This window comes from Podarcis cretensis (assembly GCF_951804945.1).
Source record: "Podarcis cretensis genome assembly, chromosome: 1".
NCBI classification, from domain to species: Eukaryota; Metazoa; Chordata; class Lepidosauria; order Squamata; family Lacertidae; genus Podarcis; species Podarcis cretensis.
Window position 1 is genome coordinate 120,001,254 of NC_137170.1, and position 14,103 is coordinate 120,015,356.

The 14,103-nt window shown below is 42.7% G+C and overlaps 1 protein-coding gene across 3 annotated transcripts in view; it reads right to left on the reverse strand.

The window, feature by feature from the left end:
- Nucleotides 1-9,601: 9,601 nt before the first annotated feature.
- The window catches only part of RAPGEF4 (Rap guanine nucleotide exchange factor 4), a 163,774-nt gene continuing 159,272 nt past the window's right edge, over nucleotides 9,602-14,103 (reverse strand). For all 3 annotated transcript variants that reach the window (XM_079977051.1, XM_079977050.1, XM_079977052.1), the window contains 2 exons: nucleotides 11,462-11,516; nucleotides 9,602-10,996 (listed from right to left, as the gene is read on the reverse strand). In XM_079977051.1, coding sequence (XP_079833177.1) covers nucleotides 10,869-10,996; nucleotides 11,462-11,516 — 183 coding nt within the window. In that variant the 3' untranslated portion in view covers nucleotides 9,602-10,868. The remainder of the gene's footprint in view (nucleotides 10,997-11,461; nucleotides 11,517-14,103) is intronic.

Consider the following 14,103-nt stretch of genomic DNA (forward strand, 5'->3'; position numbering starts at 1 on the left):
TTTGACTCACCAGTATAGATCTCTGGGTATTCATATCTCAGAAAAAATATTGCATGACTGTTGCCTCAGATACTGTGACTATTCCGCTTGCCTCTCTCTACCACCTCCCCACACCTTTTAGTCTGAGCCAACTGTGAATTTATTCAAGCAACTTGCTAATATATTGACATAGAGCACTCTGACGCACAGAGGCAGTTGCCTCAGCCTCACTTCATAATTAAATCGATGTCTGCATCTTAGTCCATAGGGCAGGATACCTCAGGGAGGACTCATAAATAATGTTAAGGGTGCCAAGACCAGTTTTTAAACGCAAGCTAGGTGGTTTTATGAATTTTATCAGCTATGCCAAACATCAAGCTATTTCCCGGTCTGGATCTTGAATAGCTTGAGACCAGTCATTCAAACTGCAATGCAATAAAATACAACAGAGGACACAGAAGAAAAAACACAATTAACACCAACACGAGCGGTTAATGTAATGGATGTGCCGTCTCTCATCTTCACAAACATGTCACCAGCTGAATGCAGACCATGGAGGTTATGGGCTCGTACTTCACTCTTCCGAATGTGGCTTGCCCTGTTTTAACGTTGCTTCTGATTGGCTATGGCAAATGCCACAATAACTGAACGCTACATATAGATGCAGGGAAAGAAGTTCCCCTAAAGATTAGGGTGGCCACATAGCGGTCACCTCCAGGCTTGATTATTGTAACTCGCTCTACGCGGGGCTGCCCTTGAGGCTGACCCAGATACTCCAGTGGGTGCAGAATGCCGCAGCAAGGCTCCTTAACGGGGTCCTTGCCATGGGATCACATTCATCCAGTGCTTTACCAACTGCACTGGCTCCCGGTGGAGTACAGGGTCAGATTTAAGGTGCTGGTTTTGACCTTTAAAGCCCTATGCGGCCTAGGACCCACGTACCTACGGGACCGCCTCTCCTAGTATGCCCCGCGGAGGATCTTAAGGTCCACAAATGACAACACTTTGGAGGTCCCAAGTTGCAAGGTGGTTAGATTGGTCTCAACTAGGGCCAGGGCCTTTTCAGTACTGGCCCCGACTTGGTGGAACGCTCTGTCACAAGAGACTAGGGCCCTGCGGGACTTGACATCTTTCCACAGGGCCTGCAAGACAGAGCTGTTCCACCTGGCCTTTGGCTTGGACTCAGTCTGACCCTTATGTTTCCCTCCCCTTATGGTTTTGATCTATGGGCCACTTTTGAAGTGAGGCTGCATTTTAAATTGTATTTTAACCTATATTTTAAATTGATGGTTCCCCCCCCCATTATGTTTTTATTGTACTTTTACTGGTGTTAGCCGCCCTGAGCCCGGCTCTGGCCAGGGAGGGTGGGGTATGAATATATATTTTTAAATTATTACTACTATTATTATTATTAGTATTATTATTATTATTACCCCCCCCAAAAAAAAGGAAATATGTCACTAAAAAAAAATAACACAACAGGACGCAGATTTGCATAGCATTTGCATATGATAATTCACGTGAAGTCTGGACGGTGGTAGCATGAGATAGGGCCTTTTTCGTAGTGGCTCCCTGTTTGTGGAATGCTCTCCCCAGGGATGTTTGCCAGGCGCCTTTATTATATAATTTTAGGTGCCAGGCGAAAACGTTCCTCTTCAACCATGGCTAATTAATAACCTACAACATTTTAATTACATCTGTGGGAAGGGGGTGTTTGTTGTTTTAGTTTAATTATTTACTATGTTTTATCTTGTATTTTATTCTTTGAACTGCCCTGAGATCTTTGAAAGGGCAGTATATGAATAAAATACACACACACACGCCACACACACACACATGTATTGTTGCAGATTCTGAAATTATTTTTACGATCTAACTAAAAATACGCACCTCACCATAGCGGGTGAGGTTGTGACCTTTGTGTGGCTGGCTCCAGTTGATGGGCAATGCCAAAACTCCTTCTATCCTCTTTTCTTATGGTTCTTCATTTCTAAAAGGACTCTGCTGCCCTTTAAAACAGAATACTGTACACTTTCAAACAGAGGACTGTCAGTTCTCTAAACAGAGGACTGATCTTTGTAAATTAGGACATGATCTACAATTAGATTAAATCATCTTTCTTGATAGTTGGTTTGCACCCCAGTAACATGTATCCCCTGTAGAAAGGTGCGCTTCCATATTGTTCTGTGTTCAGAAGAAGCCTGGAGCATGAGAACAAGATTAATAGGCATCAGATTTGGTTTCTAATACTCCCCCCCTTTTTAAGCCATGCAGAAGTTAAAACCATTTTATCCTTTAATATTTCCACTAGTATCACAGTTTGTAGTTGATGGCTTTACTCAGCTGGCAGTTACTCCTACATTGTAAATATTTCCAAACATATTTCTAATCTTATATATAGCCCTCATGCTAGTTCTTATATTAAACTTTGAGATCCAATAGTGTTAAATTGCTGTTCTAATTTCAGAGCAGCTTTCCTCTGTGGTGCAATGTGGGTTTTAACATCGTTCGCCTTGTTTTATGAATCTACTCTGAGCGCCTCATTGTTTCATCCATTTGCGTTGTCTAATCTAATCTAATAGTATGTTCTTGCCAAAACATTTTTTGTGTGATCTGCGTAACGTGAAAAGATGCCAGAATGCTACTTCTTTCCATTTAGCATGTGTGCATCTTTTTATAATAAATTAATCAATATTAAATTGTTATCCAACACATATTTGATATGTAGCCTCCCTAGAAATACATGTGGGCTGAGGTACAGGTATAAAAAAGGGAAAAGAAAAACAAAACCAAATAATAATACAGTGGTACCTCGGGTTAAGAACTTAATTCGTTCCGGAGGTCCGTTCTTAACCTGAAACTGTTCTTCACCTGAAGCACCACTTTAGCTAATGGGGCCTCCCGCTGCCCCAGCGCCGCCACTGCGCAATTTCCATTCTCATCCTGAAGCAAAGTTCTTAACCCGGGGTACTATTTCTGGGTTAGCAGAGTCTGTAACCTGAAGCGTCTGTAACCCAAGGTACCACTGTACAAATATACATAATACAAATCATAATACAACAGGCATATCCATGAAGCAACAGAAAAGGGGTGGAGCAACAGAATTGTTCTGGGACCAGGCCTTGGGTAGATGTAGCCAACTTTGTGGCGAAATTTAATAATAATCATAATACCCCACGCATCTGACTGGGTTTCCCCTGCCACTCTGGGTGGCTTCCAGCACATATAAAAAGATAATAAAATGTCAAAAATTAAAAACTTCCCAATACAGGGCTGCCTTCTTCTAAAAGTCAGTTAGTTGTTTATCTCCTTGACATCTGATAGGAGGGCGTTCCACAGTGAGGGTGCCACTACCGAGAAGGCCCTCTGCTTGGCTCCCTGTGAGGGAACTGCCAGAAGACCCTCAGAGGTGGACCTCAGTGTCTGGGCTGGAGACGCTCCTTCAGGTATACTGGGCTGAGGCCTAGATGGTATGGCTCCTCTAGGAGGGTCTCAGTGTGCTGTATGGTGCTAGAGGTCGTTAAAGGTAACCTAGCCATCTTTATTTTTCATGGATGCTGTCCAAGACTAGCAATATTTCCACCTAAATGTGAAGAGGAAACGATGAGGATGTCACATCTTTCCTCAGATTAGGGTTCCACATGAGCGAGGAGTCAAACAGAGCTCCTCCGGCACTGAAAATGTGTGAGGGAACGGCAGACTTACACAGTCCAGCAAGGAGCTTTATCAGAGTTCAAGCAAGACAGCATCACCCAAGAAAAAGCTAGAGATAAGTCTGGCCTGGGAAGAGTCCCAACTGGAGGACCAGATAGAGAGAACTAGAAGCCACATTCAGTTACCCCATCCCTGCCTGGCACAATTTTGTCTCTTATTTTGCTTCTCTCTCTCTCTCTTACCATCATCCTTCTGTGGCAAGCCAGAATGCCCGGTGTGTGTTGAGTCCAATTTAGTTGCAGATGGCGAGCTATTATTTATTATTTTTTAAAAATGGCAAATTGAACTGGATTCTCGTAGATTCGGATCTCCGTGTTACTTAACAATTTATTTCGACTCCCAAATGTTGAAGTCTGTACATGGAATGTTTATGCTCAAAGTAAGGTCCAAGGTGTTGCAGAAGTTTCTGGGGATTTTTTATTTTTTATTAAAGGAAAACTTTTTAATCTGGCTATTATTTCCTTTGATTGCTAATACGTTGACCCTTCGTGACACCTGCTGCTTGTTCCTGCTGAACTTTAATGCTGATCAGAGTAAAGAACACTATGGTTATTTGAAAAGGCAGGGTGTAATGCATTTCAGATTAACAGCGAAAGAAAAGCTATTCAAGAAGGCAGAGGTTCACTATGCCATAGCACACTCTGTGCTGCTTTTCTTATTACGAGTAGGGGGGAAAAAACCCGAAATGAGAATAGCACATCTTTTAATTTCCTTCCACTATTACCTCTTGATTTGCATTCAGGTCTCCCAGAAGAAATACCTCTGAATTCAGAAGAAGGCTATTTAAGCTGCATGGTGTTTAAAAAATTGCTGGAAGAGGTTAAGGTACCGTATATTATGCAGTTGACCTTACTAAGAAGCTATGTTAACAATTTAGAGTTATAATTTTCTCCAGTTACATTTTGTTAAAATATTTCTTTTTTTTCTCCTCATTTTATTTTTTCATAGCAAAACTCATTATCCCTTCTAGGTACCCCTGCAGGTTAAACCCTTCGATTTTTATCTTAACTTGTTTTGTTAGCTTTTTAAATGGCATTAAAAATTATATGAAAAGTTATTTGACTCGCAGAGAATTATCTGGTCCTTTTCCCTTTCAGCGGAGTGAATTATTTTGTTTTGTCTTTTCATCTCCTTTCATTGCAAGGACCTAGCAGCAGACAGCCTCCTCTAATACAGTAACGCAGTGTTTCCAGGGTTATTATTTTTTCTTCCTTTTTTTTTACTCTTAGGGACTGAGTAAAAGTGATTTTTGCCTCTCAGTTAAAAATAAAATAAAATGGGATACTATTAGAATGAACAAAAGGTGGGAGACTTAAACATCCGCCCGTTGCTACTGTCCCCTTCCTGAGCTAAGTGCTCAGGGGTATTGTGGCAATTCTTGCTCTGGTGTTTACAGTGGTACCTGCCTCGGTTTTTGAATGTAATCTGTTCTGGAAGACTGTTCGACTTCTGGGTTACTTCTGGGTTTTTGGTGTTCAAAAACTGAAATGTTCGACTTCCAAGATGTTCAGAAACCAAGGTACCACCATATAGTTACTTTCTCCTGGAATCATGCATTGAGGCTCAACAGTGCAGGAGTTGAAACTTGGTATGTTGTTAAAGCAGTTCCATGAACTTCAGAGCTTCAGACTCTTGATGCATGTCTTTCTGTTCCAGACAGATATACTGTCTGCTTTTGAACAAAGAGGAACAACGTTTGCAACCAGATCTTCCTCACTGCCCACAGCGGAAACCCAAAATTCAGCTTTCCCATTCTGCAGATTGCAATTGAAAGCCAAGGAATGCATGGGGGTCTGGATCCCAGCTATGGGCTAGTATCCTGTTTTCCACTTCAAATGTTTCCAAAAAAAACCACATCACTGAATGCAACTGATTCTTTCCAGATATGCAATGGATCTCTACGAGCTTCACTGTACCCTTGGTTGGCTCCGGGGGCTACACCACAACAAGGGGGGCTGCTGTGATGAGCCCTGAAGGGCATGGGAAGTGGGTGGAGCAACTGCGGGTGCAGATCTTGGTGGTGGTAGCAAACATTCAAATGAGAACTGAAGAAGGCTTCCATGTGAACATCGGTAGAATGTGGGTCAGTCAGTCCTAAGAGATAGGAAAATGCCGTTCTGAAGGGATGGGTGATTGCCTCTATTGCCGTTGGCCAATCAAAAGGGAGTTGGGTTCAGATCCCCGAATCCAGAGTGACAAAGACGGGCACCACCAGGAGGGTAAGACCCGAACCAATGTCTCAAGTTGTCAGAAAGGAGGTTCTGATTAAACATCAGAAAGAACTTACTGGCAGCAAGAACTGTTCGACCGTAGAATGGACTCCCTTGGTAATGATGATTATGAGTTTACGCTGTACAAATATAATTATGAACAATAAAGCATTAAAAAGAAAGAAAGGACTCCCTCGGAAGGTTGTGGATTCTCCTTCGTTGGACGTTTTTAAGCAGAGGGACACGGGTGGCGCTGTGGTCTAAACCACAGAGCCTAGGGCTTGCCGATCAGAAGGTTGATGGTTCGAATCCCTGCGATGGGGTGAGCTCCCATTGTTCAGTCCCAGCTCCTGCCACCTCGCAGTTCGAAAGCACGTCAAAGTGCAAGTAGATAAATAGGCACTGCTCCGGCAGGAATGTAAACGGTGTTTCCGTGCGCTCTGGTTTCCCTCACGGTGTCCCGTTGCGCCAGAAGCGGCTTAGTCATGCTCACCACATGACCCAGAAGCTGTCTGCGGACAAACGCCGGCTCCCTTGGCCTGAAAGCGAGATGAGCGCGCAACCCCAGAGTCATCTGCGACTGGACCCTAATGGTCAGGGGTACCTTTACCTTGGATGACCATCTGTCATGGATGCTTTCGCTAAGATTCCCGTATTGTAGGGGTGTGGACTAGATGTCCCTGTCTGTGCTACAAAAAGGATGTGGGGAGACAGTGAGGCACCAAGAATGTGGATACAAAACCCATGCTTAGATATTGAATGAAAAGCATGGCATCCATTTACCACAAGACGACCAGGCAACTGATTACAGCAAGATCGCTGTACCCTACAAAGGAGAAACACTTTGAATGCTCAAAAGGGCTTCAGTCTTCACTGTATCTTTCCTCTTTCTCTTGATATTCTTTCTCAAGCTCTGACTTCTAGCAACAACTCTCTCTCTCTCTCTCTCTCTCTCTCTCTCGTGTTAAAGGCATACTTAAAATTTGCTTTAAAAGATGCAAATTGTCTCATCTTTGATAGTGGATGTTGACATGAAATCTAATGAGGGAAGATATCAATTGTCATAAGCGTTAATTTAAGCTGTTTATTTTATCATCAACATGTAGCTCCTTTGAGACCATGGGGGGTGGCTTGAGTAGCACAAAGGAGAAGACTGTTGTTTTCAAAAGCAGCATTAGTTTGATCATTTATAAATTCCTGCACGCCAGCTGCGTGCCTAGATTATTCATGCTACTACAATTAATACCATTAAGGAGGAAACACAGGCGTCCTTGGGAGACTACTGCGGAAAGGTGTCAGATCTTAAACCAGGTTCTGTTGCTCCGCGTAATAAAATATAACCAGAAGTTGCTTCTGCGATGGCACTTTGCGATTGTATTTTAAACAGCTGTGATCCACCCTGGGCCCTTCACGTGAGGGGCAGAAAAAAGCCTAATTTAAAAGCAACAGCCACTGAAGCTCTGTCTCCACTAATGAAAAGCTAAGCGAAGCACCCATTTATGGGACAAGTATAAAGGAAGAATATGGTAAGGCTCATTTTAAAAGGGTGAAATGAGGAGGTTTATAAATGTGTCTTTACTCTTTCCAGGTTTGAAGAAGACTCTTCTTCACCCAAACCCAGCCCTACCACTCAGCAGAGTGAGGCAGCCACCTCAGGCAGGAAGCCGATTTGGGGTGTTGTGAAAAAGTACCAAAATGGTTAGTTATTTCAATTTTCCTTGTTTTTGGACTTTGGGGGAGGGGATGTATTTTATGTGGGATTTTCTGCCTCACGTGACAAAATAATTTGGATACTATGTAGAGAGGCATGAATATATATGAATATATTATATATACATATTTCAGCTTCTCATTTTTCCAACCGTAAGTTCAGTTCTCCACATCGCTACATCGGTTTGCAATTTTATTTTTTTTTAAGCCCTCACCAGAATTCACGAGCATTTTAGTGCGGATTTCTCAAAACACACTCATTTTTTTGATGTGATTTGTCCTTATATACAGACCTTTGTTGTTATTGTTGTTTAGTCGTGTCTGACTCTTCGTGACCCCATGGACCAGAGCACGCCAGGCACTCCTGTCTTCCACTGCCTCCCGCAGTTTGGTCAAACTCATGCTGGCGGCTTCGAGAACACTGTCCAACCATCTCAACCTCTGTCGTCCCCTTCTCCTTGTGCCCTCCATCTTTCCCAACATCAGGGTCTTTTCCAGGGAGTCTTCTCTTCTCATGAGGTGGCCAAAGTATTGGAGCCTCAGCTTCAGGATCTGTCCTTACAGTGAGCACTCAGGGCTGATTTCCTTCAGAATGGATAGGTTTGATCTTCTTGCAGTCCATGGGACTCTAAAGAGTCTCCTCCATACACACCTTTACTAAACAATTTTCACGAATATTTGCATTTATATGCACACTTTACCCTCGTGTATGCGTTTTTGAATACGCCAGTTGGAAAACTGCACTGCAAAATTTGGAGAAAGTCTGTTCCGGTTCTCATCTCGTTTCAGAAAATGTAAGTTAGGTAAGTTTACCTTAAAATGCAAACTGAATCAAATGCCCCTTCCCTGCCCCCTACGTACCTTGACTTGGGCTATGGGAAGGGTAGCAAAGTGTCTTGGGCCAGCCCTGAGACTGAGGAACACCACCCTTTGCACTAGCTCAGTGAAAATGTTGGTTTCTAAAAATCTGGAGGGAGCTTCCTTTCACAATCAAGAAACCTCAGCCTGTCAATTGTACACCCACCTTCCAATTTTATGCCAAGCTGATGACTAAATTCCAGAATTATTTCCTGGTATGTTAACGTGATTTTTAAAGGGTGGGGACATGCCCCAATCTGTCGTTTGAAGAGAGACAATCCCTGCCTGAGTTTAGGAGGCTTTTGAGAGCATTGTTTTCCTCTCTTGCCTATCCCAGCATGCTGCATTAAACCCTTTGGACTCACGTAACACATATGAGTAAGTTGCCCTTCACCGGGTTGCCTCTACTTGTCTCTGTTTGCTGGAGTTGAGAAAGCCATTTCTATGCAATGGTCCTTGAATTCTTCTCTGGGTCCTTTTCACCTTCAAAAAGGCAGACTGCTTGTTCGTCGAGCATTCATCCTGATCTGCTCGCACAAAGTGTACGCTGAGGTTGGATTATATCTGGTTCTTGTTGCGCATTCATCCCAATTTGCTTGCAGAGTGTTCAGATGCCTTCCTTTCGGCTGCTTGTTCATCCTACACCTTTCTGTGCATTTGCTGCAGACCACAAAGCACCCAATTCTTTTATGAAGTGGATTTGTCTTGCTAGGGCAACAGGGCCCTTGAACCCCACCTTTAACTGTGCAAACCTAAAGTTCCAATGTGCTTGAACGCCTTCAGTCTAGTGAAGCCCAAACTCATAGGAAGGCAAGCCAGACCAATGGTCCACCTAGCTCAGAAGTAGCTATGCTCATGGGCAGAAGCTTTCCAGTCCAACCTAGAGATACTACGGATTGAATCTGAAGCCTTCTGGCATGCAAAGTCTGCTCTACCATTTGCGCTATAGTCCAGCTATTTCAGTGTCAAATAGGAGGTTTGCTGAAAGGGAGAGAGGAGGGAAGTACTTACTGAATGCATAATAGCAAAGTTCAACTACTGTCTACGTTGGGCAAAGATAGTGTCTATAGTAATAGATCAAGGTGCAAATAACAGGCGCTACCATTTTTAATAAAGGATGGCAAACATGCTTTCATCGGCAGTTACGTTTAATGAAGACAGTGCATTTTATTTACATAAAACATACGACACACTCCTCGTAGCCATGAAATGTAGAGCGTGTACAGTACAAAGACCAAATTGTACTTCAATTACATGCTGAATAAAAGAAGATTAAAGTAATTTGTTGTGGCGCAACAACGAACACGTAAAGAAATAAATAATCCTCACAAAGATTTGACGTTTCTGTATACTGCCTACTTAAAAGTGCAAAACAGTTCCTGAAAATCGGAGGATATTTTGTAAAGTTTAAAATCCAGAAAAGACAAACCTAATCAGCCCAAAGGTGTAGCTGATTGTCGAAGGTTTCAGTGCCCAGGAAAAAAGAAACATTATTATTTTGAAAATATGTTGTGCATATTGTGCTCTTTCTGAAGAAGTTTTGTGGGTTGTTGTTTTTTGCAAGTTTTTAATGCTCCCCCCCTCCTCCAAACTATCATTACTTTTTTCCTGGCATTTTGTAAAATCCTGATTGGCAGTTTAAAGAAAAATCCCAAAGGAAATGAAATGTAAACAAATATGTACCTAAGTATTAGAGGCCCAGTCAATGCTCAGGTTAACTTAAGTGGCCACAATGCTCTACTGTAGTAAGGCAAATGTGGTTAAGAGCTGACTTAAAAAATATAATTCTCTTACAGGGAAAGGCTTTTTTTTTACTATTCTCTGAATACTAAAGCCATGGCAATTCGTAACTGTACCTTGTTTTCTGCCATTAGGTATTTTATTTTTAATTTTTCTTTTGCTACTGAAGCTCTTGAGAGCCAAACATGCAAAACGAAGGGCAGAAGTTAGCCTTCAATTTGATAATGTATTAGAAAATACTGCTACTGTATTTCTTTTATTAGATAAGAGAACCCACCTATACATTCACTGGAAACGGCAGAAGTTATAGGTTCAACTTTTCACCAGCTGTTATACCATTTTGTTTTTGGTGTCCTCTTTTTCTCTCCTCCTTTTTAATTTCTTAAATAAAGATTTATTTTATATACAAGACGTTTCGTGTGTTTCAAAACGAACCAGAAGTATATATAACACCAGTAATCTCCCAGCTACAGCTCACGACCTCTTCAAACAGCCTCTGTTATTTCTCAGGGAAGGCAGGTACCATTGTGCGTTAATTACCTAAGATGTTAGAATCTGTTGTTGCTTATATTTGCTGTGGCAGTGCAGTAGCACAGAAAGTCGAACAAATGACCTTGTACCGGAGGGAAAGGGGAAGGTGTAATCACTTGAAAGGTTTTAAGCACGTCGTGGTTCTAGCCGGTGTGACATCTGTGATAAAGTCCTCTGGTTGTCAATCACACTTAATTGCCGAACGTAACTCCGGACATCCTGATGGTTCTTATTCACCAGAGATGCGTCGGGATCTGATGAAACAGAAGTGATGTGCTATTGGTACGCTTAGTCAAATGCAAATCTGAGCAGAACAAGACAAGCCACACAGCCTTCCACCAGCAGAATAATATATAAACATGCAAAGCCAGAACGCCACATTCACAAAGCCCCGTCCTTCCGTCCCTTTCAAATTAACCTTGCTGCATTCATCTGTAATCCTCGTCCCACAAATTGGTGCTTCCTTTAGTTCTCCTTGGTTATTTTTCACAAAAACTGGAGGAACGGTGTGCATTATTTTATCGGCATAGGTAACCTGATTAAAACCCCAAAACCTTGATATCTCTAGTAAAATGACTCAGGAGGCACACCCTGATTTCAGTAGAATTAGATTGTGCCTTTAACATAGGCTGTAATTCCAGATTGTGTTCGCAGCCTATAAGCTTGTGACATGGAGGGAACAACTGTATCAGTAACAACACACATATTTTGATACTTACTGAAAGGCTGGCTGCGGCAGAATTTCACTGTCCTAACGGTTTTTGAAATCATACGCTGAAAGGAAAAAATAATAGCCAACCATATTAAAACCATCATCCTGTATGTGGCAAGCAAGCCTGTCAGAATTAAAAAGGGTTTAGTCTAGACTTCCTCCCCATTCCAGGAGCCCTGCTTTTCTATAGGCATGCCTCTTTTAACATGGGGGTGCATTTATAGATGGACTGCTCCACCTATGTTCAGAAATGATAAAATGCCCCACACGTGCTTTTCTGCAGTATCTGAACAAGCTCTCTGAGGCTTTTCCAGCAACAATGACAAAAAAAGTATATGTTTGTATGCAACCTAAGCAAATCACCATGTGGGATCAAACCAAGGCTCTATTTATAATTCAGCCTGGCGTCTTCCAGAAGCTTTGAAACAAAAAGACCATCAGCCCCAGCTAGTATAGCTAATTGTCAAGGATGATGGGAGTTGTAGTAAAAAAAAAACCCAAAACACCTGGAGGATACCAGCTTGAAGAAGGCTGATAGGACATGGAGACAATTTGCTTTCTTTTTTTTTCGCCCCCAGGTATCTGCTATTCAGAAACACACTGCTTGTGAACAAGGAGGCAAGATTCTGCTGTCCTATCTGTTGAATGAATTTGTTTAATCCTTCTTCTGTGCCGGTAAAATCTTTTCAGTGACCTCCTCCATGCTGAACAGGTGTTTATTTATGTTTCATTCTTACATTTACCTGGGAGTGTTTTAAAAAAACATGCAGTACCAAACATTTGGAAACAGCAGTGAACACAAACACAACATTCCCGTAGCCACATCTACCGAAAGGTACTATACCAAAGAGGAATGATTGCCAATGACTCTTTCGGACCAATACGACTCAGGAAAACATATAACTGTACAATGCATGGGCCCTTTGCATTTTTTTTTTTTAGTTTATGGTTATAAATCTGGTTCTTTTTATTATTTTTCATTTAGGAATCTGGCTTTGGAACTGGTTGTAAAGCTGGCCTTAGTAATGTTTCATAAGGGAAACAGTAGATCAGGGTTTCCCCAAATGTGGCTCTCCAGATGTTTTGGGACTACAAATCCCATCATCCCTGACCACTGGTCCTGCTAGCTAGGGATGATGGGAGTTGTAGTCCAAAAACAGCGGAGACCCACGTTTGGGAAACCCAGCAGCAGATTGTTGACTCTACTTACAAATTCAAACGTCTAAGGGATAACAAAGAGTTCAAAGTTCTGCAAAAAAAATACAGTCGTACCTCGGAAAAGTCGAATGGAATCCATTCCGGAAGTCCGCTCGACTTCCAAAACGTTCGGAAACCAAGGTGCAGCTTCCGATTGGCTGCAGGAAACTCCTGCAGCCAATTGGAACCCATAGAACCCGCATTGGACAAAGAACGTTTGCAAACCGGTTCAGGAGCCGCAACGTTCAACTCACAAGGTGTTCAGGATCCAAGGTGCGGCTGTAATAATAATAATCCCAACAACACTCACACACATGCAACCCCCACAATAAAACTGTTTGCTAACTTTGTATCCCCCACCCCCACCCCCAGAAAATAGTTTTAAGTTTTCCCAGTGTGGTTTGGAACTCCATTGCTGGAAGGTTATGCAGCACTAAATCTGGATCCCTCCAAAACAGAGCCAACCATACATTACAGTGAATTCTCCAGGCTCACCCCGTCATCTCGACACCCTCACCCTGCAGTTCCAATTCAGCTTGCAGGCAGCCTAGAATAGTGGCAGCAAGCCAGGACATTTTCTGCTAATCCATTCCTAGACCCAGGCTCCAATGTTGTTATAAATATTCATACCACACCACACAAAAACCACTAAGGGTTTAAGTCACATACTTCACTTTTTTTTGCATAATCTTTATGTTCCAAAAACGAAAGAATGCTTGCCCTCTCTTCCCCCGCCCCCCATAAGGATCAGTGCGTGGATTCCTTTTGTTCAGCTCCATAAAACCTGAAAACCAATATGCACAAATTCGCTAATCCTCATTTCACACCTCAAGGGTGAAGAGTCTCAGTAAAAAGAAGAACCAGTGGTTGGTGGCACTATTTTTGTACGGCCATGGATGGAGAAGCTTGTGTTGCAGAGGCGTCTTGCAATGCCCCTATGGGCTGCTTTTCAGCAAGTACCATGATAGCGATATTCTCGTGAAGCACATTAGATAAATGCCACCAGAAGCTCTTTTCCTGATGCAAGGAATTTGGGGAGGGGGGAGAGAGACAGGGACAACAGTGGAATCTGTTCTTGTGCATCTTGCTTTTCCATCAGGAAGGCATGTTCCTCTCATGGCCAACTCCAGGCATAAAGGCAAAACTCTCTAGCTAGGCCCCCAGCTATGCACCTGCAGTTCTTTGCATAGCTGTCAACTTACAGATTTGAAAATAAGGGACCAGCAGCCTCGAAAATAAGGGATCAGCAGCCAAAATAAGGGATTTTCCCAGCACAGGTATGTTCAACTTCTGAGCCCCTCCGAGCCAAAGGCAGAAAGCCCAGCCAGCAGCCAAACGAAGCCTCAAGCAGTGGTTCCCACAGCACAGCAACTCAGCAAATGGGATGCAGCAAGGAAAACCACTGTCACCTCTCCGCTGGGCAAAGGCGAGTCCCCAGGCAATGCAGCCGAT